This window comes from Bos indicus, chromosome X (assembly GCF_029378745.1).
Source record: "Bos indicus isolate NIAB-ARS_2022 breed Sahiwal x Tharparkar chromosome X, NIAB-ARS_B.indTharparkar_mat_pri_1.0, whole genome shotgun sequence".
Taxonomy (NCBI): domain Eukaryota; kingdom Metazoa; phylum Chordata; class Mammalia; order Artiodactyla; family Bovidae; genus Bos; species Bos indicus.
Window position 1 is genome coordinate 99,255,008 of NC_091789.1, and position 25,157 is coordinate 99,280,164.

The following is a 25,157-nucleotide window of genomic DNA, read 5'->3' on the forward strand; positions in this document are numbered from 1 at the left end:
AAAAAGGGAAACAGATAAATTCTCAATTATGCTTGGAGACTTCAACACATCTCTCTCAGTAATCAAGAAAATAAGTAGATGAAAAATTAGCAAAGATACAGATTATCACTAATCAACAAGATTAAATTGAAACTGATAGAATATTCAACCCAACAGTAGCAGAATATACATTCTTCTCAAGTTTACAACACAAAATTATCAAGATAGACTAAATCCTATGTGAAAAAAACAAATCTTAATGAAGTTTAAGTGAAACCAAAAACTGTTCTTTGAAAAGATCAAATGGATAAGATGCCAACAAGAATGACAATAAAAGATACAAATTACTAACATTAAGTATAAAAATGAAAAAGATAACATCAAATTAAAAATATCACTAAAGACCTCACGGACACTAAAAGGATAATAGAGGAAAACTACAAACAGCTCTATGCTCATAAATTCTACAACTTAGCTAAAATGGACCAATTCCTTGAATACCACAAACTATCAAAACTTACCCAAGACAAAATAGAAAATCTGAATAATTCTATATCTACCAAAGAAAATAAATCCATAGTTAAAACATAAAAAGAAATCCCTAGGCCTGGGTGGTTTCACTCAAAAATTCTACTAAACATTTTTTAAAACCCACTAATTCTACATTATCTCTTCTAGAAAATAGAGGAGGAACATTTCCCAACTCATTCTTTGAGGCCAGCACTGATTGCCCTGATACCAAAACTAAAATATAAGAAAAAAAAATTATAGACCAATATCCCTCATGAACAAAGACACAAAAATCCTCAGTGAAATACTAGTAAATCAAATCCAATAATATATAAAAAGAATAATACATCATTAGCAATTAAGGTCTATCCTGTGATTTCAATTCTGTGATATTTGAAAATCAATCAATGTAACCTACAATCTTAACAGATTAAATGAATAAAACAACATGATTATATCCATTAGTGGAATAAACACATTGGGAAAATTCAACACTCATTCATTAAAAAAAAAAAAAAAAAAAAAAAACTCAGCAAAAAAGGAATGGAAATGAACTTCCTTACCTTGATAACCTACACAGATAACACCATATTAGTAAAAAGATGATTTCTCCCTTAGATTGGAAACAAGGCAAGGGTGTTAGTTCACCCTCACCACATTGTGCTTGAAAATTGTAGCCAGAGCAAAAAGGCAAGAAGGAAAACAAAGATTGGAAAGAAAGGAATAAAATTGTCCCTACTTGCACATGACATGATCACAATCATCTAGACAAAAAAATACAAAGAATATACCAAAAAAGAAGCTATGACAAACCTAGACAGCATATTAAAAAGGAGAGACATCACTTTGCCAACAAAGGTTTGCATAGTCAAAGCTATGATTTTTCCAGTAGTCATGTATGGATGTGAGAGTTGGACTGTGAAGAAAGCTGAGTGCCGAAGAATTGATGATGCTTTTGAACTGTGGTGTTGGAGAAGACTCTTGAGGGTCCCATGGACTGCAAGGAGATCCAACCAGTCCATCCTAAAGGAGATCTGTCCTGGGTGTTCATTGAAAGGACTGATGCTAAAGCTGAAACTCCAATACTTTGGCCACCTCATGTGAAGAGCTGACTCACTGGAAAAGACTCTGATGCTGGGAGGGATTGGGGGCAGGAGAAAAAGGGGACGACAGAGGATGAGATGGCTGGATGGCATCACTGATTCAATGGATATGAGTCTGATCAAACTCCGGGAGACAGTGAAGGACGAGGAAGCCTGGCATGCAGTAGTCCACGAGGTCACAAAGAGTCAGACATGACTTAGTGACTGAACAACAATTCCAAAAAAATTCCTAGAATAAGTGAGTTTACCAAGGTTGCAGGATATAAAGTCAATATAAATCAATCATATTTATATACACTTGTTGTTCAGTTGCTAAGTCGTGTCTTTGTGTTTTATATACATATACACACACACACACACACACACACACACACACATTACACTAGCAATAAACAATTAGAAACCAAGGGTTTAAAAAGGTACCATTTACAGTATTTGCAAAAAAAATACAGAACTCAGGGATAAATCTAATAAAAAAAAGCATATGCAGGATCTGTATGCTCAAAACTATGAAACGCTGATGAAATTTTTCAAAGAGTAAATATGGAGGAACATATCATGCACACAAATTAGAAGATTCAATATATCTAAGGTGACAATTCTCTTGCAGTCCTTGTGTAAAATGTTTCAGTGGTCCCTCAAAGAGTTAAACACAGAATTACCATAGGACTGAGTAATTCTACTCCCGGGTATATGTCCAAGAGAAATGAAAACATGTGCCCACACAGAAACATGCACACAAACATCTATAGCAGCATTATTCGTAACAGCCAAAAGGTGGAAATAACTCAAATGCCTATCTGCAGATGAATGGATAAACAAATGTAGTATATCCATACAATGAAATACTACTTAACCATAAAAAGGAACAAAATACTGATACATCCTATAACTTGGATAAACCTTAAAAACATTATGGTAAGTGAAAGAAGCCAGACACAAAAGATCACATACTATATGATTACTACTATATCATATATCCATAACAGGCAAATCCATATGGACAGAAAGCAGATTAGTGGTTACCAGGGGATGAGATGAGTGGGGACATGGGACACAATTATTTAATGGATCCAGGATATTTTTCTGGGGCCACGAAAATATACTGGAAACAGAGAGAGGCTGTGGTTGCACCACACTGTGAATGCACTAAGTATCACTGAATTGTAAACTTTAAAATGTTTATAATTATGTATTTCATGTTTAATTATATATACATATATATATGTTTAGCTATATATTTCACCTTGATAAAAAATAAAGATCACAATTCTCTCTGAATTGATCTATATAGTTAACATAATTCCAACCAAAACCCTAGCAGAAATTATTGTAGATTCAGACAAACTGACTCTTAAATTTTATGGAAAGAAAAAATTGAAGACGTTGTATTACTCGATTTTAAGAATTACTATAGGGCTTCCCTGGTGGTCTAGTGGTTAAGAATCTGCCCACCAATGCAGGGGACACAGGTTTGACCCCTGGTTAGGGAAGATCCCACAGGCCGCGGAGCAACTAAGCCCAGGTGCCACAACTATTGAAGTCTGTGCACCTAGAGCCAGTGCTCTGCAACAAGAGAAGCCACCTCAATGAGAAGCCAGCACACCACAACAAAGAGTAGACCCAAATCTCCACAACTGGAGAAAGCCTGTATACAGCAATGAAGACCTAGTGCAGCCAAAAATAAATAAATCTTAAAAAAAAAAAAGAATTACTATAAAGCTTCAGCAATCAAGACAGTGAAGTTTTGACAAAGGGATTGATAACACAGATCAATGGAAAAGAACAAATCAGAGACAGAACCACACAAATATGGTCATTCCACTTTTGACAAAGGTACAAATGCAAGTTAATAGAAAAATAAAAATTAAAAATCTTCTTTTCAAGAAATGGTGTTGGAACAAGTGGACACCCATATGCCAAAAAAAGGTTCACCCAACCTAAACATCATATGTTATGTGAAAATTTAGTCAAAATGGAACACAGATAGAAATGCAAAACCTAAAACCATACAGTTGTTAGGTTAAAAAAGGAGAAAAGTGCACCCTGAGTTTACAGAAAGAGTTGTTAAAAAGAAGCATAAGCCATGAAAGATAAAACTGATAAACTAGACTTTCTAGAATGTGAACGTGTTTAAGAAAGCCATGAGAGAATGAAATACAAGCCACAGAGTGGGAGAAAATATTTGCAAATCACATACCTGACAAGAGACTTGAATCCAGACTATACAAAGAACTTTCAAAGCTCAACAGTTAAACAACCTAATTTTTTAAAAGGCAGTAGTTGTTCCAAGTGTCTGTTTAAAGACATTTCAAAAAAGAGTATATGAGTAGCAAATAAATACATGAAAAGATGCTCAACATAATTAGCCATTAGATGAGCCACAAAATGAGGTATCACCACACACGTATTAGGATGACTAAAATAAGTGTACTAACAATACCAAGTGCTGGTGAGTATGCAGAACAATTGGAACTCTCACATATTTCTGGTGGGAATGTAAAATGGCACAATCACTGGAAAACAGTTTGGCAGTTTCCAATAAAGTTAAAGCATCTACTGCCCACACCGTTCAGGAATGCTATTGCTAGGTCTTTACCCTAGGGAAACTCATGTTCACCCAAAAGCCTCACACAAATGTTCACAGCAGCCCAATTCATAATCACCCAAAGCTGTAAATAATCCAGTGTCCTTCAATGGGTAAATTAATAAACTGTGGTAGAGGAATTTCCCTGACAGTCCAGTGGTTAGGACTCTGTGCTTCTACTGCAGGGGGCAGGGGTTTGATCCCTGGTCAAGGAACTAAGATCCTGCATGCCACATGGCTCACCCAAAATAAACAAAATGAAACTGTGGTAGATCCATACAATTCTTCAATAAAAAAAGAACAAGCTATCGATATGTGACAACATGGATAAATCTTAAAGGCATTAGGCTAAGTAAAAGAGGTCAGTCTCAAAATATTACATACTGTGTAATTCCTTTATATGACATTCTGGTAAAGGCAAGATCACAGTGATGGAGAACAGTGGTTGCCAGGAGTTAGGGATAGAGGGAGGGCATGACTACTAAGGGATAATATAAAGGACTTTGGAGGGGTTGTGTTCTACTCATTGTGGTAGTAGTGGTGATTGTGGTGGTTACAAGAATCTAAGCATGTGTATATCAACAAAGACAATTTTATTTAAATGTTAATTTAAAAAATAAAATTAAAAAAATATTTTATCAAAAGGGCAGACTGAAAATAAATGAACAGAGCTTTCAACTCAAGATGTTGTACAAAGTACATTAAGAAAAAGGAATAAAATAAAGCCAGAAATTGAGTGCAAAGTTGCTTCAGTCATGTCCGACTCTTTGCTATCCTATGGGCTATAGCCCAACAGGCTCCACTGTCCATAGGATTCTGCAAGCAAGAATACTAGAGTGGGTTGCTGTGCCCTCCTCCAGGCAATCTTCCTGACCCAGGGACTGAACCTGGGTCTCTTTTGTCTCTTGCACTGGCAGGTGGGTTCTTTACTACTAGCGCCACCTGAGAAGCCCCAAATACAGTTAATTTTAAGACAGAAATATCAATTCTAAATCAGTAATTCTATTAATACAAATCACCATTAGCAAATTAAGAGAAAAACTATGTGTTTATATCAAAAGGTGCCCCCCCAAAATTTGATAAAACCTAATTCCACTCCAGTTTTTAAAACAAACAAAAACCTCTCTAACTAGATAGAGACTCCCCTGAACTTCATGAGAGTAGTCTACCGGAGACCTACAGAGCCCTATATATTGATTGGATAAACACTGTCAACATTACCTGTAAAGTCAGAAACAACATAAGGATGCCTCTACCACCTGTAATAAAACTAGGAAAATCTAGAGGTATAAATACCAGAAAGAAAGGGGGTGTTATGGGATAACTGTGTCCTCCCTCCAAAATTCGTATGTTGAATTCCTAACTCTTAGTACTTCAGACTATAACTGTATTTGGAGATAAGGCTTTGAAAGAGGTAATTAGATTAAAATGAGGCCACTAGGGTGGGCCCTAACCCAATCAGACTGCTCCCTTTTTAAGAAGAGATTGGGATATACAGAGGGACAATAGGAGCCTGTATGCATAGGGGATCACCTCGTGAAAATGTAGCAAGAGGGAGATCATCTGCAAGCCAAGGTGAGTCTTCAGGAGAAAGCAACTCTGCTAATAATTTGATCTTGAATTTCTAGCCTCAAGAACTGTGAAAAGAATAATTTCTATTGTTCTGTGGGCTTCCCTGGTAGCTCAGCTGGTGAAGAATCCACCTGCAATGCAGGAGACCCTGGTTCAATTCTTGGGTCAGGAAGATCTCCTGGAGAAGGGATAGGTTACCTACTCCAGTATTCTTGGGCTTCCTTGTTGGCTCAGATGGTAAAGAATCTACCTGTAATGTGGGAGACCTGGATTTGATCCCTGGGTTGGAAAGATTCCCTGGAGAAGGGGACGGCTACCCAGTCCAGTATTCTTGCCTGGAGAATTCCATGGAGAGAGGAGCCTGGCAGGCTACAGTGCATGGGATTGCAAAGAGTTGGACATGACTGAGCAACTTTCACTTCACTTCACTTCCAGCCATCCAGTCTGTGGTATTTTGTTATGGCAGCCCTAGCAAACTAAGATAGGGGACATAGATCACCTACTTCAAGAGCCCAAGACAATTACCTAAAAAACTAAACTAACAGAACTAACAAGAGTATAGTAAGGTAACACAGGAACAATATAGAAAAATCAACTATCTTCCTGCATACTAGCAACAGCCAATTGGAAAATATGATAGATAAAAAGTGCCATTTTCAATGGGAACCAAACTATAAAATAAAATACATAGTAATAAACTGAAGAAGAGATATACAAGAAAGCATGAATAGAGCCAGACCGTGTTTGAAAACAAAAGGACAAGATGGCCTGTTTTGTGACTATTCAAAGCTAAATGGCAGAATGACAGCAATGTCATCTAGAAGTTGCACTGGTTCAAAAGCAATTTTCCCTGGCATGTTGTTTTTAACCAATTAGTGGTAAGTTTTCTCACATTTCAGAGAAAACCTATATATGAAGATCTACATATAAAAGCTAAAAATCCTACAACAGTGCCTCCTATCAGGAAGGGCAAATGGTGGCTTTGTTTTCTACAAAATTAAGTGCCAGTGGGTGAGGAGGATGGTGGAAAGTGCACATGAAGCAAGTTGTGAAGACACTTCTCCCTGTGTCTAAAACCAACAACAAAGACTGCTGATGACTAGGCTCTAGATCAGATTTTAATTTAATGAAGTTGCTATCTATCTTGAGCAAATACCCTCAAGAACCTACTTCTAAAAGAAGCCCAGGCAGAGTTTAAGGCTACAAAGGATCCACTGATTACCCAGTACAGTACTGGGTGCAAATGCAAATGGGTTCAAACTGGGCAAGGATTACTTAAGGTAATCTTATTAAGGTTAGTTCCCCTAACCCTAATCCTATTGGTCAATGTGATTGCTAAAGGTAGGATGAGTAGCCAGGGAAACTTGGTAACAAATTAAGACTAATCACAGTTCAACCCAGACATAATGGGCTTGCTGAACATCCTTGTTCTCCTTAGGTCCAAAGCAAGTTCTGCAGAGGGGATCTGCTCTACCAGACACAAGGCCTGTAGTAACTAACCTATGAGGTAGTGCCACAGGAATGGACAAATTGGTTTTATGGAACAGAGTATTATTAATAACATCTAACACACAGCACTTATTATGTGCTGGGCAATATTCTAATTGCTTTACGTATAATTCATTTATTCCTCACAACAATCTAAGAGGTAAATACTATTATCACAGAGAAGTTAATTAGCTTGCCCAAAGTAATATAGCTATTTAGCAATAGAACTGGGAATAGAGCAGAAAAACAAATTCAGGGAATTCCTTGAAGTCCAGTGGTTAGGACTCTGTGCTTTTACTGATGAGGGTATGGGTTCAATCCCTGATCAGGGAACTAAGATCCCACAAGCCACTCAGCATCTCATCCCCTAATTAAAAAAAAAAAAAAAAAAAAGGAAAGAAATCCACACATATAAGGAAATTTCGTTTAAGACAGAAGAAGAGCTTCAAATCAGGGGATAATTGATGAACTAGTCAATAAATGGTTATTGGGGCAAATGACTATCCGTGTGGAAAATAGTAAGTTAGATTCTTACCTCTCACAATTCATAAAACTTAATTCCAGAAAAAATAAAATTTTAACTTCTATATACTTTTTAGGTGAAAATATAAGAAATTTTCTTACCAAAACATAAAATACAAAATGTTGACAAAGACGACTATGTAAAAACTGAAATCTACTACACACTAAGATACCATAAGTAAAATTAAAATACAAGCAACAGACTAAAAGAAAATATTTTTCAACATTTTCAGAATATATAAAAAACACTCCAACAAATTGAGAATATATAAAGAATTCTTATAAATCAATAAGAAAAACTAACATTCTAAAAATGAGTGAATAACTGAGTAATTAATTCACAGGAAAGGAATAAGCACAAGTCAATAAACATATAAAACAAACTGTGACACCAGTTTTTGCCATCAGATTGGCAAAAATTAAAAATTACCACTGTTGGTAAGGCTGTAGGGAAACAGGTATTTCTCATACACTGCTCATATACTGACCCTTGTGGAGGGAATTCAGCACCATTAACATTTATTTTGTATATACCCTTCAACTCAGCAGGTCTAGCTACTTTAGAGAAATGCTAACTGGCACATGAAAACAAAAGGTTATTTACAAGAATTTTCATAACACTAAAAATTAGAAATAACCTAAATGTTAACCAGTAGGGGACAGTTAAACAAATGATGGTACACCTATGCTTCAGACTACTATGCAGCAGGTAGATCCCAATGCATTGATGAAGTAGACCTCTACATACTGATGTTGAAAGAAATCCAAGCAAGTTGTAGAACCACATACACACAAAACAAAACTATACCTCTATTTATGTCTACAAATGGGTATAAACACAAAAAATTAAAAGGTATACTTCAAACTGATAATAAATGTTACCTTTGGATAACTTCCTCAGAGAGGGGAGAATGTTAGTCAAAGGGAATTTTTCCTTTCTCTGTCCTACTTTTGGTCATCAAGGATTACTTTTTAAAATAATGTTAAAACGAAAACCTACAACTCAGTTGCACTATAAAAAAAGTGCTTTATACACTGCATACTCAATACATTTTAGTTTAAAAAAGGAGTCATCTATTAAATGTGAAAAGCCCACTAAAAAGTCATATACCTTTGCAAGAGATGAACTGAACAACACATAACACAAATGATACAGGTAATGGAAGTAAAGGGGCTTCCCTTGTGGCTCAGTGATAAAGAATCCATCTGCCAATGCAGGAGATGTGGATTCGATCCCTGGATAGGGAAAGTCTGCTGGAGGAGGAAATGGCAACCCACTCCAGTATTCTTGCCTGGGAAATCCCATAGACAGAAAAGCCTGGTAGGCTACATTCCATGGGGTCGCAAAGAGTCGGACACGACTGAGCAACTAAACAACAACAAGTGGAAGTATAATAGGTAAGAGGGAAAAAAGAGTCACCTGCAGTGATAACTGGACAATGATAAAAATGGATAATAGCTACCATTAAAAAAATTATTTATTTAAATTTGGCTGCACTGGATCTTCGTTGTGGCAGACGAGATCTAACTTCCTGACCAGGGATTGAGCTCAGGCCCCCTGCATTGGGAGCACAGAGCCTTAACCACTGAACCACCAGGGAAGTCCTTATAATAGCTATCATTTTTTGAGGGCCTCCCATAAGCAAGACACTGTGCCAGGTAGTCTGTACATCAACTTGTAAGATATTCCCATTTTACAGATTAAGAAAATATAGCACAGAGAAACTGAGTATCAGGCTTATGGTGAGGCCTTTGCTCACTACAGACTGTCCTGGACTGGATTTGGGATTGAGATTGGGGCTAGGGGGAACCCTCCTAGCCTTGACTCCAGTGCTCAGCTGCCCTTACTATACTCTGCATCCTTGAAGCATGCTCCCAAGCTGTCCTGTTCATCAAGACTGGCGTTCTCCTCTTCCTCCTCGCTTTCGGTTTTCCAGTAGGCTGGCCGCTTGATGGGCCGCTTCCCTGGGGTGCGCTGGGAAGCAGGACTGCTAGACATTGTGCCCAGCCCACTGTTGGAACTCGTGCTGCTTCGGTCCTGCCCTCCGGTCCACCAGGCCTGCAGGCTGGAGGTAGCTGGTGAGGATGATGAGGACTGCAGGTTGGCCATGCACAGCATGCCCTGGATAGCCTCCTGAGTGCTGGGAGAGGCAGGAGCCTCACTGTAAGGGACAGAAAAGAAATGCTGAAGGAGTTTCTCTAGTTGTCAGAGGAAACTAGTCATCAGAATAGTCAGGGAGGAGGGACAAGAGCTGCCTGGGTCAAGATAGGAACAAGCACAAGAGAATAATCCCAAGTGAAAAACTAGAAACCAAACTAAAGATCAAAATAGTATCAAAGACTATTTCCATAAAAAGGCCAGTCCTTCTTGACTGAAGTCTCTCCATAGACAGCAGGCAAAGTGGCAAGAAAAAGGGTGCACCTCCCTTCCTATTCACACAGGCCGCATTCTTTTTTTTTAAAGGAAAAAAAAAAAAAAAAACAAGATCCAGAAAAGGCCCAGTGCTCCTTTCATGCCTCTTCTGACTTCCAAAGAACCCAGACTCACTGCCCTTGAAATCTGTACATCCTTTCTAAGTCATATCTTAAATATCTCAGGACAGATTTCATGTCTACTTTATTCTTTCAGCCCAAATGCCCTGGATAATTCTTTGTCCCTTTAAATGACTCAATTAATACCTACTGATTGGCTGACCTAGCCAAAGGTGGCAGGTGGGGGTGTGTGTTGTCTGATCACCTAGAAAGGGGAGAACAAAGCCAGTACTCACGTGAGGGCAGCATAGTCAGGTCCCCCCACCTGCCTGCTGGCCTTGAGCAGATCAAGAATTCCACCGGCTCCACTCCCATTTCCAAGCTTGCCTTCGACCCCTTCTATAAGGTCCTCATCTGTTGTATAGTCCTCCTGTTGGAGAAAAGGGATATCACCTCAGCTGCCCAGGCCCTAATATATGGTTGACACTAATATCTTCTGAGCACCAAGTATCTACCAAGTACTAAGCAGAATATTTGTTTTTTCATCATAGTCTTTGAAGCATCTTTGTGAGGCAAGTACTAACTCCCATTTTACAGATAAGGAAACTAAGGCTCAGTGAAGTTAAATATGTATGCAAAGTCACAATCAGATATTCCAAATCAGATACTCTTTCTCCTACATCACACTGCCTTTTAGTCTACTCTATATTAAAGATTTTTTAAATATTTCAACTAAAGTATAATCTTCCATTTATATATTCAGGAGCACTTAGCATACAATCTTTCACTTTATAAATATTTTAGGAACTGAATGCATAGGCTGTCTCCCCCAACCTCAACTAAAATGACAAATCATATTCTGGTTCTGTAACCAGAACAAGCAGAAGATAAGAAACAGGGAAGGCTCCTACCTCAATGTCAAACTCAACTTCTCCTGGTTCACGAACTCGATTGGGGTCCGAGCAAGGCTTCGCACGAGGCAGCTTTCGGGGAAATTCTAGAAAGCAATAGAATGTACTTACCATGAAGCTAAGGTTAGTATCTGAGCCAAATATCCAGGAGAAAGAGAATAAAACTATAATTTTCCTGAAAGTAATGACCACAGATAAGTAATTTAGGGAGGTAAGGAATTAGTTCATAAATTAATCTCTAGAGCAAAGAAAGCCTACAGAGCTGGTAAATCAGAAAGTCAACAAGCTCAGGCCTAAGGTCTTAAGTCTACTGAAGGGACTAAAACCAAACTGAAATGGGCAGGGCAAGAAAGAAAAAGAACAAATACATACTTGGTCTTATTAACAGGGTCGCCTTCTCCTTTCCCAGTCTCTCATCAATCTGCAGTTCATCATCTGAATCCAAGTCCAATTCATCCTCCATCACCTGTTCTGACACCACCCTAGTCTTGTCTGCCTTCTTCACGATCTTGGCTCGCCGAGACTTAGATAAGCTCTTCACCTTCTTGGTACTGGAGAGAGAGTGAAGGAAAACATAAAAACAGTCTCACACAAAGGCAATTCTCTCCAAATTGTTCTATAGATTCAATGCAATCCTATCTAATGCATCTAGTTTTGTGGAGATTAATAAACTGATACTAAAATGTATATGGGCATACAAAGGCTATGTACATGGCCAAAACAATTTCAAAAAAGAACAAAGTTGGAGGACTTACACTACTCAATTTAAAAATTTACTATAAAGCTACAGTAATCAAGGTAGTATGATATTGGCATAAGGATAAAAATGAATGGAACAGAACTGTGAATTTAGACCTAAATCCTTAAATTTATAGTCAATTGATTTCTGACAAAGGTGCTTAGGCAATTCAGTGGAGAAAGAACAGTCTTTTTAACAAATGATGCTGAAATAAGTGGATATTACATGCAAAAAAATGAATGTGAACTCTTAACCTTATATCACACACAAAAATTAACTAAAAATGGATCATATATCTAAATGTAAAAGCTAAAACTATAAAACTTCTAAAAGAAAATGTAGGAAAATATCTTGTGGCCTGGATTAGGTAAAATTCAAAACATTTGTGCTTCAAAAGATGCCATTAAGAAAAAGAAAAGACCAGCCACAGACTGGGAGAAAATATTTGTAAATCATTTATCTAGAAAAGGATGTGTATCCAGAATATTTAAATAACTCTTAGAACACAACAAAGACAAAACGAATTAGAAAGTAAGTAAAAGATCTGAATAGACATTTCTCTAAAGTTGATACATAAATGTCCAATAATCACACCAAAAGATGCTCAACATCATTAGTCATTAGGGAAATGCAAATTAAAACCACAATAAGATACCACTTTACATCCATCAAGATGGCTATAATAAAAAAGATGGGCAATAATAAGCATTAGATAATATATGGAAAAACTCATAATTGCTGGTGGAGGTGTAAAATGGTAGATGCTTTGGGATAAATTTTGGCAGTTACTCAGAATGCTAAACAGAGTTACCATATGACCCTAAATTTTATTTCTAAGTGAGAAACAAAAACATGTCCACACATAAACTAGCATACAAATGCTCATAAGCACCATTATTCATAACAGTCAAAAAGCATAACCAATTCAAATGACCATCAACTAAAGAATGGATAAAGTAAATGTGGTAGATCCACACAATGAAATACTATTCAGCAATAAAAAGGAATCAATTAATGATAGATTCTACATCATGGATGAACTTCAGAAACACGTTAAGTGAAAGAAGCCAGACACAAGAGACTACATTTACATAGGAACTAAATGACTTCCATTTATATGAAGTATCTAAAAAGGCAAATTCATAGTGATAGAAAGAAGATTACTGGTTGCCTGGGTCTGGGGAAGAAAACCAGGACTGAATGTAAGTGGATATGAGTGATCTATTTGATGTGATAGAAATGTTCCAAAATTGGATTGTGGTGACAGTTGCATATTCTTTAAATTTACTAAGAGTCATTTTATTATATACTTAAAAAAGGTTAATTATATGATATGTAAATTGTATCTCAAAAAACGTGTTAAAATATATAAAGTAGAAAGAATTCCAAAGTAGCTTAAATCTTAATAATTCTACCACACATGGTAAACAATGTTAACCAGTACAAACTGCTCAAATAAGCCTTATAAATCAAGAGAAACAAGTTTTTGGTAAGTGAATATACATTCAACAAATAGTCATTTGGTGAACTGGCTTTTAGTGAATTAGCTGTTTTCTACCTCAAAGGGTTGCTGGGAGGATAAATGAGCTAATGTAGAGACTGACATATAACAAGTGACCCAATAGTAGCTAATCTTATAGTTCTCTGGGTCTCACTTTCCCATATTAGTAAAATAGGGATAACAACACTTACCCCTAAGGGTTGTTGTAAGGGCTAAATAATGTATGTAAATTGCTAACATAGAGTCTGACACAAAGCAGGTGCTCAATAAATGGTAGCTATTCAACCTTGATCTTTTATTAACTTCTAATTATTAAAAATGACAAACTTAAAAAATATTAAAAACTCCATGTATCTAGGACCCAGCTAAGTTTCAGCAATTATCAACATACAGCCAATCTTGTTTTATTTGCACCTCAGCCTCCACAAAACATGGCACTATTCTGGAGAAAAGATCAGACATAATAAGTATCATATCGTCTGTAAATATTACTGTACCTGGACTCCCTAGGTTAACTTAGCAGCAGCCTCTAGCAGGTGGAAGGAAGTACTAGAAGCAGCACAAGGAAGACTGATGAGGAAAGGGAAAACGTCTCGTGTCCTTAATAAACATTACAGGCTGGAACCTCAGGACTCTCAACTTTCTCTTCCCCAGCAGACCAACCATAGGTTCTAGATAAAGGCAATGCTCAGTCTATCTTATTCTTGAGTAACGATGTTCTCAAACCACAAAGATAGCTCTGCTGCTTTCAGAATCTGCCCTGCCTTCACACTCCCTTTTCCTGTATTTCCCAGCCAGGTAGACTTACTATACTCACCCTTGAGATCTGAAAACAATCTTTTCCTAAAAAAAGGCTGTTAAAGTATCCTTGTCCCTCATGTTCCTACACTGTTCATACTCTATACTTAGCTCTTGACTACTCCTGTCTGGTGTTCTGAGTGTCCAGAAAATAACTTTTACTGTCTTCCTCTGCTTCCCTACATGTTTGAGGATTTCTGACAACCTAGTTAGCTTCCGGCCATACCCACAACTATCATCATCATCACCACCACTGTCATCTTTCATTTTCAACTTCATTATTATATTTATAAAAGCAACCACTTATTAAACATTTACTATGTGCCGGGACCTGCAATAAGCACTTTACATACATTACTTCATTTAGTCCTCCAACAACCCTAAGATAAGTTTTATCTATAGAACAGATAAAATGAAGACAGAGAGATGCAGATATGTGTCAGAGCTGGGATTCAAATTCGGGAATGTCTGATTCCCAAGCTCAAGCTTTTTGTCAAGATGTGCTTTTATTCTTTTAGAAAACAGTCTGCTAAAAATTATTTTAAGAAAACTAATATATATTCACTGTACAAAATTCAAATGCTTTTGAAGTGAAAATTTCCTGTCTTGCCTCCCCTATCCTACTTTCCAGAGATAACTACTATTACAAGTTTGGTGTGACAAACATAAAATATATAACAAATATTGATATATTTGAGTGAATGTGTATAAACATCTCTGGAAGGAAAGCACTGACACTGGTGTTCCATGTGTGAGGGGAAAACTGGAGAACAGAGAAGGGTGGGAGCAAAATTTTTTCCTATGTATTCTTTCACACTTATTGAATTTTAAGCTGCATAAATTTTAAACCTCTTTTAAAAAGTTAAATTAAAAATAAAGGCAAGGGACTTCCCTGGTTGCCCAGTGGTTAAGAATCCACCTTGCAATGCAGGGAATTCAATCCCTGGTCAGGAACTAAGATTCTACATGCCACAAAGCCACATGCTGTAACTACTGAGCCCATGTGCTGTGGAGCCTGTGTGTCTCAACTCGACAGCACACATGCTGCAACTACTGATACCCGCATGCTCTGGAGCCCAAATGACACAACCATAGAGCCTGCGCATCATAACTACTGAGTCCCTGTTCCACAATGAAAGATGCTACATGACGCAACAGAGATCCCACATGCTGCAACTAAGATCCAATACAGCCAAATAAATAAATGTAAAAGACTGTATGTTACTTTTTTACACACACACACATGCATACATGCCTTTTTAAAAAATTAAAATGAACTATTCCCATATATTATCTTGCAACCTGATTTTTTCCACTTAAAATGTATCTTGGAAATCTTTTCACATCAATAGATACTAAACTCATTCTAAGTTACACAGTATTCTATTCCATAGATGTACCATAATTTATCCAACCCTTATTAATGAACGCTTCCAACTATTTACTATTACAATGATATAGTGAAATATATTTCACTATAAATATAGTGAAAGAGAAATACTCTTTCACACACCTAGCAAATACTTCTGCAAAATAAGTTCCTAAAAATTGAATCGCAAAAGGTATATAAAAAACTACTGCTCTTAACCAGTATACTATACTACTTCCTATTCCTGCCAACAGTTCTGATCCACTGACTTGCTGAAATTTCTAGAACTTATACAAGATTTTTCTCAGAATTGCCAATTAGTTCCAGACCTCTCCCCTTACCCACTCCCAGCACTACCATGGTTCTCTGTACTAAGCAATGTTTTCTGATAATATCTGGGTATTTCCCCAAGTACAGTCCCTCCCTCACCCATGTCCCAGCCCCAGGTCCCAATTCCATGCCTTGCATATTGCTACCAAAAATCCCAGCATCTCTGCTTCTTCTTCCCACCTCACCTGCCATTAGACATCAATAGGGCCAGCTGGCCCTCATTCCCATCAAGGTCCAAGTCTGGCGAGTCATCATCTGAGTCATTCAAGCAGGTGCCAGTGATGTTGAACTGCAGGAGGAGGAGGCTCAGTTGTCACCTGTCTGAAACTCCCATGTGAATCAGAATAACCAGTTCCCTCTGGTTTTACTGGTGGAGTTCACTATCAAAACCACCTGAACCAAGGTCTTCAACTATGCTGTCCCCCCATCCCCAACCCAAATGATCACAAGAGCAGAAGGTTGAGAATGTATGGCTGGCTCAGGGGAAACCTGTCAATCTTGCAAAACATGTTCCCTAAAGGGAGGGTGGAGCATCTTCACATGCCCATGGAGGGTACCACAATCTTTAAGCAAGGTGGGGCCCTGGAGGAGGACTTTTCTAAAAAATCTGTTCAAGGCTCCAACCTGCCACTCATATACCATGTACTCAAATATCATTCTTATCCTAGTATTTCAAGATCAGCTCAAGTTTCATGCTTTCTGAGAAGAGCTCCTGACCATCATCCCTACCCAGATACAATCATCCCCTCCCCTGTGTCTCAGGGTCCCACACTCACCCTTAATTGTGGCATCCACAACATCTCATTGCACTCATTTCTTTTTATGCCTATCTTTCTCACTAGCCTGTTGGCCTCTTGAGGGTTATTGTCTGCAGCAGCTATCACAGTGCCCAGCATAGACAAGGTCTCAATAAATGCCTATTAAATGAGTGGGACTGGCAGCCAAACACCAGGGGCCCTAAGGGAGGTGGGAGGACAGGAGAGCCTTTCCTTTTGATACTCTGCTCTTCCAAGGGACCCGAAAGGGTTGGGCTGAACCCATTGGCCAGCACCCACCTTTGCTTTCTGGGAAGAGCCTGTCTTCAGTGCCTGATGATTGTATGTATCCATGAGATTATAGCTCAATTGGCCAGCAGGCCCCAAGGCTGAGCTCTCCTTGCCCTTTCGCTCTGCCTTCTTGAAGAATTCCTTGGGCTTCAGGCCTTTCTTCTTTGAACCACTTTTGGAGGGCAGTGACAGCCTGGACATGGATACTGAAGTGGAATGGGCTGGCCTGGTTAAGGGAATGGAGCCGGCTGGGAAGATCCTCTGCAGCCCAAAGATATTGCTCGTCTTCCCAACGTTCTGTTGGAAGATATCCTACAAGAGTGTTAGGACACGAGGGGTTAGAGCTTACTCAAGGGTTCTCTCTACACTAAGAGCAGAGGTCTGTTCATGGCACTGGTGGTACTGCCATGAAGGGGTTTAAAGATGCTCCACATAGGCACTTATGCACACCCTAGTTTTTGCACAATAAGTCATCAAGAATTTACCGGGTGGCATTTCTTTACCCAGCCATTGACGAGTAAGAAGACGAGCAGAGAAAAAGCCCAGCACTACTATCAAAATTGGAGAGAAAAGACTCCAAGAGCAGCTGACATGAGACAGAAAATAAATGAGTACTAAAATGTGTGGTTCCAACTCTAAGGACTACAGGATTTAAGAGAAGAGAGCTTCTAGTTCTAAATCTGCTTACTCATTAGCTCTGTGACCAAGGGTAAGTGCTCTGATCACTCTGGGGATCTGTTTTCTCAGCTGTAAATGTAAAGGAGCAGACTGGTTTTCAAAGATGCTCTGTGGCTTCTTTGAACTTCTTGGGAAGAGCCCTGAGGATTGGAGGTAGGTGGAAGGCAAATAAGAGAAGCAAGTGGAGCTCTAAGCCTCCCACCTTCGTAACTGCTACTTATTCATAGTAGTTATGCTTCAATTGGTTGCATATATTGAGATTCCATGTAAGATTTCATTTGAAAAAAAGGATTTCACTTCTTCAAAACATTTGAAAGCCAGTGAAAAAGATATGATCCACCTCTAAGTCCTCTTCCAACCAGCCCAAAGTTCCGTGTATACAAAACTTATGTAGTTAGAGAAAAGACAGGCATTTTAACTAAACCCTGATAGATTCTGGCAGATGGAAGTGGAAGAAAATGAGGTAGGAGACGGGCAACGTTAAGCCATGGTGTAATGGTGCAGGTAGTGGAACATGCTGCAAGAGGTGAGGCTAGAAGTCCAACTTCCCATAAGCGCACTCTGACCACCCTTTAGCATGTTTAGTGCCTATATTCTGGGTGCTAAATGGAATCTTACAGCTTCTGAGCTAAAGGAAAGTTGAAACTTCAAGTCCAATTCTCCTCTGGTGCCTCTGCTACTTCACCAGCCCACACTGAGTTCTCTCTTCACTGCAAAGTCTAGTAACAACAATGGCTCACATTTATTGAGTACTTACTCTGCCAGGCACTGTGCGAGGGGCTCTACATACATTAGCTCTTAATTATAACAAAACTCTGAAAAGGTGGTATTGTCCTCACTTTACAGATAAGGATACTGAGGCCCTGAACGGCTAGCAAGTGACAGAGCAGGAACCAGAACCCAAGTTTCTCTGAGTCTCTTACCACTACACCTCACTGCCTCGTGGTATATGCCACCTGTTGAAACATGGCTTTGTAATCATCTTCAACCCAGGAGAACTGTCATTTTGTAGAATGCAGAGACTGAGTCAAAATATTAATAACAACAACTACTACTATGACCTCCACCACCCACAATCACATGACCCACCATCAGAATTTATTGAGCACCCACTATCTGCCCAGTCTTATACTTTGTGCTCAATCTATATTACCTTATTCAATCCTCTTAACAATCCCTCAGTAGTTATTAGCTATAGCCGCTTTAGGGATGAGGAACAGGCTCAGACAGGTTAACTTTGCCCAGGGTACTCTACTAGATTGTGAGTTCTTTGTGGGCAGGCACTGTAGTTATTTATGTGTCCTAAGCACTTAACCCAACATGTGGCATACTTGAGGCACAGAATAATTATTTAAATGAATGAATAGGGTCCTTGGTGGGGTCTTCTCAATCCTTCCCCTGAGCTCCCACGCCAGCTACAAAAGCCTGAGTAGCTGAGCTACCTGCCACTTGAGTCTTAAGCCCTTTTCCAATGCCTCCCCTGTTCCCATGCTTCTTACTTCCACCAGGCGGATCTCCCTAGCCAGATCTTTAATGAGCTGAACAGTCCGCACTGTCTCTGGGATTTCATCCTCGTGGTCTGGCAGAGCCTGTCAAACAAAAGGCATGAGAAATAGATCCACACATAAGAAACAACTGATTTTCAACAGTTACCAAGGCAATTCAATGGAGAAAGGGTACTTAGACTGATCAGATATCCACATGCAAGACAATACCTTCATTCTATATTTTGCATCAGACATACACAGACTCAAAATGGATTATAGAACTAAATGCCATAACTAAAACTATAAACCTTTTCGAAGGAAACAGAGGAGAAAATCTTTGTGACTTTAGGTTAGGCAAAGATTTCTTAGGACATAAAAAGTATGAATCATAAAAGAAAAACTGATAAATTAGACTTATTAAAAAAACACTGTTAAGGCAAACCACTGACTGGGAGGAAATATTTGCAAAACAGTGTCAAGAGGTGTGAGGAACTTAGTTGTGAGCTTGAACCACACCCCTCAGAAAGTCAAGAACCTCAGGAAGAACCCAGCCTCTTCACTTGTGAGCACAGAACTCAGTGCTGAGCAGCTATAGGCAGGCCCACAGCTAGCCCAACAGCAACCCAGGGAGGGACCTGTTGGTTATCTCTTTTTTAATTCATTAACAATTTTATTTACATCTTTATGCAGACAGACCTCTCAAGCTTTTCCTCTGTGATTTCTTCCACCAGTTTTGACTTGAATTCTGTATCCAGAGAGTACTGATAAAAATTCCTCAGCACTTCTTCCTTGCTTCCCATGGTTTAACTCTTTTAATCATCTGGAATTTATTTTGGTTGGCTGGGCAGCAATGGGGGCTGAGAACCCATGTGACCCAACTGGATAACCCTGACAGCTCTCTCCTCCCTGCCCAGGGGCTCTGGAAAGGTGAAGGAGCAAGTGCTTCTCATGGAAACCATTTGCACTTCACAGAAGTTTTCTTCCATGAGTGCGGGCTCCTCAGTTATATGTCCTCCTCTCTTCCAGCTCCCTCTGGTCACACTGTCTGGGGCCATTCTTTGGTCCTTGAGGCCATCCTGGCCCAGGACACGAGTGCTTAGGCCCTACCCACCTCCCTCCCTTAAAGGTGTTCCTGAGGCAGAGTCAATCAGAAGTTCACTTCAGACAAGGGGCTGGTGGTATGCACAGTCAGAAATGAAACCCAAGGCAGCCACACCTGAGGGATGTGGCAAAACAATCAAAGGCTAAAGCCCAGGTGCAGGTGAGTCCAGGGAGCAAGAGAAGGCCCCAAACATGAAGTCCAAGAATATTTGAGGGGAAGGCTGTCAACAGGAAAAGGGGAAATTGAGCAAATCAAGCCTTCGGTGGCTGAAGAGTCTCCTCATGCTACTGTATGCAGGGGAAGGAATCTATAAGAATATCAGAAGTATAAAAGAATATATTGATATTTCCTTTTTTGCATTTCTTAAAATTGTTTTTTTTAATAAATCCAACATTTTGAATAGGTAATCCATTCACATAGCTCAAAAATCAAACAATATAAAAAGATATATACTGAAAAAACTTTGTCCCTGCCATCAGCCCCTCTAGCCCACCCCAACAGGTAACCACTTTTATTACTTTCTTCTGAATCCCTCCAGATTGTGTCCTCAGGCAAATACAAGCACATACAAATATAGTTCTTATCCCCTCCCCGCCTTTACACATAAGGCAGCACACTATACACACAGTTAGACACCTTTACATGATAAATTCTAGAAGTCTTCCCAAATCAGTACATAGACAGCTTCCTTAATCTCTTTTATAGCTGTTTAGTATTCAGTTGGATAGATGGATATTGGTATATTCCTAAAAAGCCATTTTGGCAGCATGCATCAAGAGTCTTAAATTTTTCATATACTTTGATTTAGCAATTGCTCTTCTAGGAATCTATCCTGAAGAAACAATCAAGAAATGAAGGACAAAGACTAATGCAAATAGATATTTACTGCATGATTTTCTAGAACTATTCCCCAAATAAATAAATAAAAAGGAAGCAACAATAAACAAGTGGTTAGGTAAGGATGGTACATCCCAGCAAAAGAATATCATGTAACTATCAATGTTTCTGGAGAACTTGGTGACACAGAAAAATTAAGATAAACCAATCAATTCAGATACAAAATTATATGTACAGGGTGATAGAAATCATGTTTTAAAAATGCATATTACAAAAAAACAAAACAAAATATACCCGCATGTTAATTCCCTGTGTGAGTGTTAAAATTACAGGTGAAGTTTTTCTTTCTTAATACTCTTCTGTCCTCCACTCTAATGCCAGGAGCCCACAAACCTCCCTGGTATCTTCTACCTCCCCAGAAGATCTTCCCAAAGCCAGTCCCTACTGACAGTAGACCTCTAAAGTAGATAGAGAAATAAGTATATTTACTTCTTTCTTTGTCCAGGCTCTAAAGGCCAAGTTCAGAGCTTTACCACCATGGACCAGGTAGGAGGCAGGGTGTCTCCTGTTTTCTCGCAAACCTACAGGGGGAACGAGGAAGGTAGAGTGTCAAAGAAACCATGCAGGGAAGTGAAGGACTTTTTAATTTTTTCAGACAACCAGAGAAAATGTTCAAGGTTCTGAGCACAACTCTAGATCTCAGTTCTTATAATGGTGTTCATTTTATGAGTACCTTGACATCTACTATCTCATTGAACCCTATACCCAACCCTGTAAGCCAGATATCATCTTCATTTTATAGTTCAGAAAGTAAGGCCCAGAGAGGCAAAGAATACAAAGGCCATACCTGGTAAGTGACAAAGCCAAGACTGAAACCACGTCTGTCAGAATCTGACACCAGTCTTCCTTCTACACTACTCTGCCTCTTGGGTTTCCAAATATGAACACTCAAGAGGACCACAATTGCCACTTACACAGATCTGAAGAGCCATTAACGCCTTGTTCTGAGTTACTCCAGGAGGAGATTATAACAAACATCCAAATTTAGGCTCAATAAAGAATTTTCTACTGAACTAAGATGTTCAGAACAGATAATAAGCAGTTAGTCATCTAGCCCCTGAATGAACACTTACATGACGGCCTATCTAGGTGGCAGAATAAGGGCTTGAGGTATTGCATAAGAGACTATACTCATTGGCCTCTGAGGTTCTTTGTAACTCTTCCTGGCCAAGTCACTTGGGAAATCTCAGGTCTGAGTAAGGGAGCCACTCTATTTCAGAGCAAACCAGGAAAGAAGAAACGCAGTAGGTTGGCTTCCACTTGGGCTGATACCCAAGACCAAACCAATGAGGTCAGCATAGGACTGGGTCTTGTCCCCTGGGGAGGGATATCTAGAGAACTCTAACACTATTCAGACTGAGTTTCTTATTTTAAGAATAGGAATAATTTTACTGTGATCCAATTTTCTCAGCTCCTTTTATTAAATGATATTTAAAATCCATGCCTTACTCTACATTATACTTAGTAAAAAAGCCAATTTCAAAAGATCACAACATTTGGTTCCATTTTTATAACATTCTTGAAATGACAAAATTAGAGAGATGAAAAACAAATCAGTGGTTTCCTAAAGTTATGGATAGTTTAACGGGAGAGAGTGGGTGAGATTATAAAGGGGTAGCACTACAGAGATTTTTGTGGTGATGGAATAGTACTGTATCTTGATTGAGGTGTTGGTTATGAGAACAGGGCAAAAAGGACAGTTGGCAAAGGGCTCCATACCTCGAAAGATGTCCAGGATGTGCTTTCCCACATACCAACAGATGGTCTCAAAGTTGGGGAACTTGAAGAGGTCTGCTGTGCTCAACCGTTTCTCAATCTCATAGGCTCTGGAGGAAGTAGTTACAATAACAATGATGAGGATACTGTTTACTGGGCACCTACTATATATCAGGTATTGTTCTGGATGCTTTGTATCCATTATCTCTAATCCTCACAACTATCCTTTAAGACTTTATTTTATGGGTTACGAAATTTGAGCTCAAACATTATGTGACTTGATAGTCACATAACGGCTAAGTGAGGAAGAGGTATTCATCCTCCACTGAACATCATCAGGAACCAATATCCATTCCTTTATGATCATCTCGCCTCCTTCTATGCTGTACTCCTCACTATAGGGGAGAACTCAAGGACTCCAGCAGATGGAAATGGCCAACTTGGGATCACCAGAGCTTCAGGACTCACTTGAGCTGCATTTCAATATTAAGGCTGTGTAAGAAATTCCCTCCAAAGGCAAGGCAGTCCACGGGGGTCAGCACAGCATGAATCCATCCTGCAGTGTAACAAGGCAAAAATCATAGCTGGCAGCGGGCCTTTCTTTCTTTGGACATCTCCACTGCCCACTCAGCTCAAACACAATACCTTAGAGCATCCAGTCTGGCAGTAACTCAGAATATTTTAGGTTCCTCCATATTCCCAACACTCATCCTGGCCAAGTCTGCCATCATTATAACCCTGTACTGGACCAACCTATGGGGTTAATAAACTCCTTCTACATCCCCCTCTGTCTGTACTTCAAAATCTCTTTGGTGCCTCACCTATCTTCTCTCTTATCACTAAGAAAGGCATCATCTACTTGCTATGATTACGTAACTCTTCGAACTCTGCCCTAAGTGAAACAAAGAGCTTTTGTGTTAGACATGGGTTCAAATCCTGCCATTTTCTAGCTAAATATCCACTTCACAGGTTGTGAAGAATGTACCTAGCTGAAACTAAATTATTTTCCTTGCCCTTGACCCTATACTGCTTTCTAGGACCTCCTGATTTTCCTTCTTAAATCTCTTTCATATTCATCTCCTCTTCATCCATCCATCCTACTAATGATTTGGTTCAGAGCCCTCATTATTTCTTACTTATGCTACTTATAACAGCCTCCAAACTGTCTCCTCTAACACCAATGGTTCTTTAAGGGGTGATACAGGGAATCCTGGGGCTCCTAGAGCCTCTTTCAGAGCATATGCAAGGTCAAAACTATGTTCATAATAATACCAAGATGTTATTTGTCTTTTTAACTCTCATTCTCTCATAGGTATACAGTGGAGTTTTTCAAAGGGTATAGGACATGATATCATAACATGCAGAGGCAGATTTGAGGGCCTTAAGTTTTCTATTAACCCAAACATTAAAAAGATTTGAAGAAATGTAAAGGTCAACCTTTTAACTAAATGTTTAGTTTTAAAATAGTTATTTTTCATAAAAATGGTTACTTATGCTAACATATAATGGGTTTATTCTTGTTTTCTCTCAATGAATATTTTTAAATTATCAGTTTTAATTTATAATTTGGTAAATATTAATATATATAAACCACATAAATAAAAGTTCTTTGGGATCCTCAATAATATTTAAGGGTATAAGGACAGCTAGAGTCCAAAGTGTTTGTAAACTACTGCTCCACAATAATCTTGATCTCTGAAGTCTATCTTCCAAATCCCAATCCTAAGTAATATATCCAAAATACAAATCTGCCCATATCATCTCTTGCTTGAAACTCTTAAATGAAATGTATATACACGGGAGAATACATAAATTGCTGTAGAGTGGAATAATAGAAAGCAAGTAAAATGAATGAGCAATAGCGACACGTATCAACAGGATCTCACAATTATAATGTTCAGAGAAAAATACATGTAATATGATTCTATTTATATAACAAAAACATGTAAACCAGAGACTTCTGTAGTGACTGGAGGTTAAGACCACACCCCTCCCCCCAAAAAAACATGTAAAACAATACTATACAGTGCTTAGTTGCTTAGTAAGGCATTACCTATGTAATAAAGGGATAAAAATGCAGGAGAATGATATCATCAACTTTAGGACAATGGCTAGCTCTGAGAGGGCAGAATGGGAAATTGAGGAGAGATATACAGAAGGCTTCAAATATGTTTGTAATATATTATATTTTTAGTTAAGTTATAAACACATAAATGTTCACTATATTATTCTTTATATCTTTTGCTTCATCTAAAATATTTCATGAGAAATTAAACAAATAAATCTTTAATAGTCCCCAGTTGCCTCTGAAATAAGTTCAGCCTGCCAATCTTTTCAGCTTCATCTGCTC

The 25,157-nt window shown here is 38.7% G+C and overlaps 1 protein-coding gene across 8 annotated transcripts in view; it reads right to left on the bottom strand.

The window, feature by feature from the left end:
* Positions 1-25,157, bottom strand: part of PHF8 (PHD finger protein 8) — a 97,832-nt gene that overhangs the window by 28,229 nt on the left and 44,446 nt on the right. For 6 of the 8 annotated variants that reach the window (XM_070783798.1, XM_070783795.1, XM_070783800.1 and 3 more), the window contains 10 exons: positions 23,276-23,363; positions 22,811-22,917; positions 21,521-21,612; positions 19,105-19,194; positions 16,937-17,239; positions 16,067-16,170; positions 11,517-11,695; positions 11,145-11,230; positions 10,530-10,663; positions 9,610-9,923 (listed from right to left, as the gene is read on the bottom strand). In XM_070783798.1, coding sequence (XP_070639899.1) covers positions 9,610-9,923; positions 10,530-10,663; positions 11,145-11,230; positions 11,517-11,695; positions 16,067-16,170; positions 16,937-17,239; positions 19,105-19,194; positions 21,521-21,612; positions 22,811-22,917; positions 23,276-23,363 — 1,497 coding nt within the window. The remainder of the gene's footprint in view (positions 1-9,609; positions 9,924-10,529; positions 10,664-11,144; positions 11,231-11,516; positions 11,696-16,066; positions 16,171-16,936; positions 17,240-19,104; positions 19,195-21,520; positions 21,613-22,810; positions 22,918-23,275; positions 23,364-25,157) is intronic. The other 2 variants (XM_070783801.1, XM_070783802.1) reach the window with 2 other exon arrangements.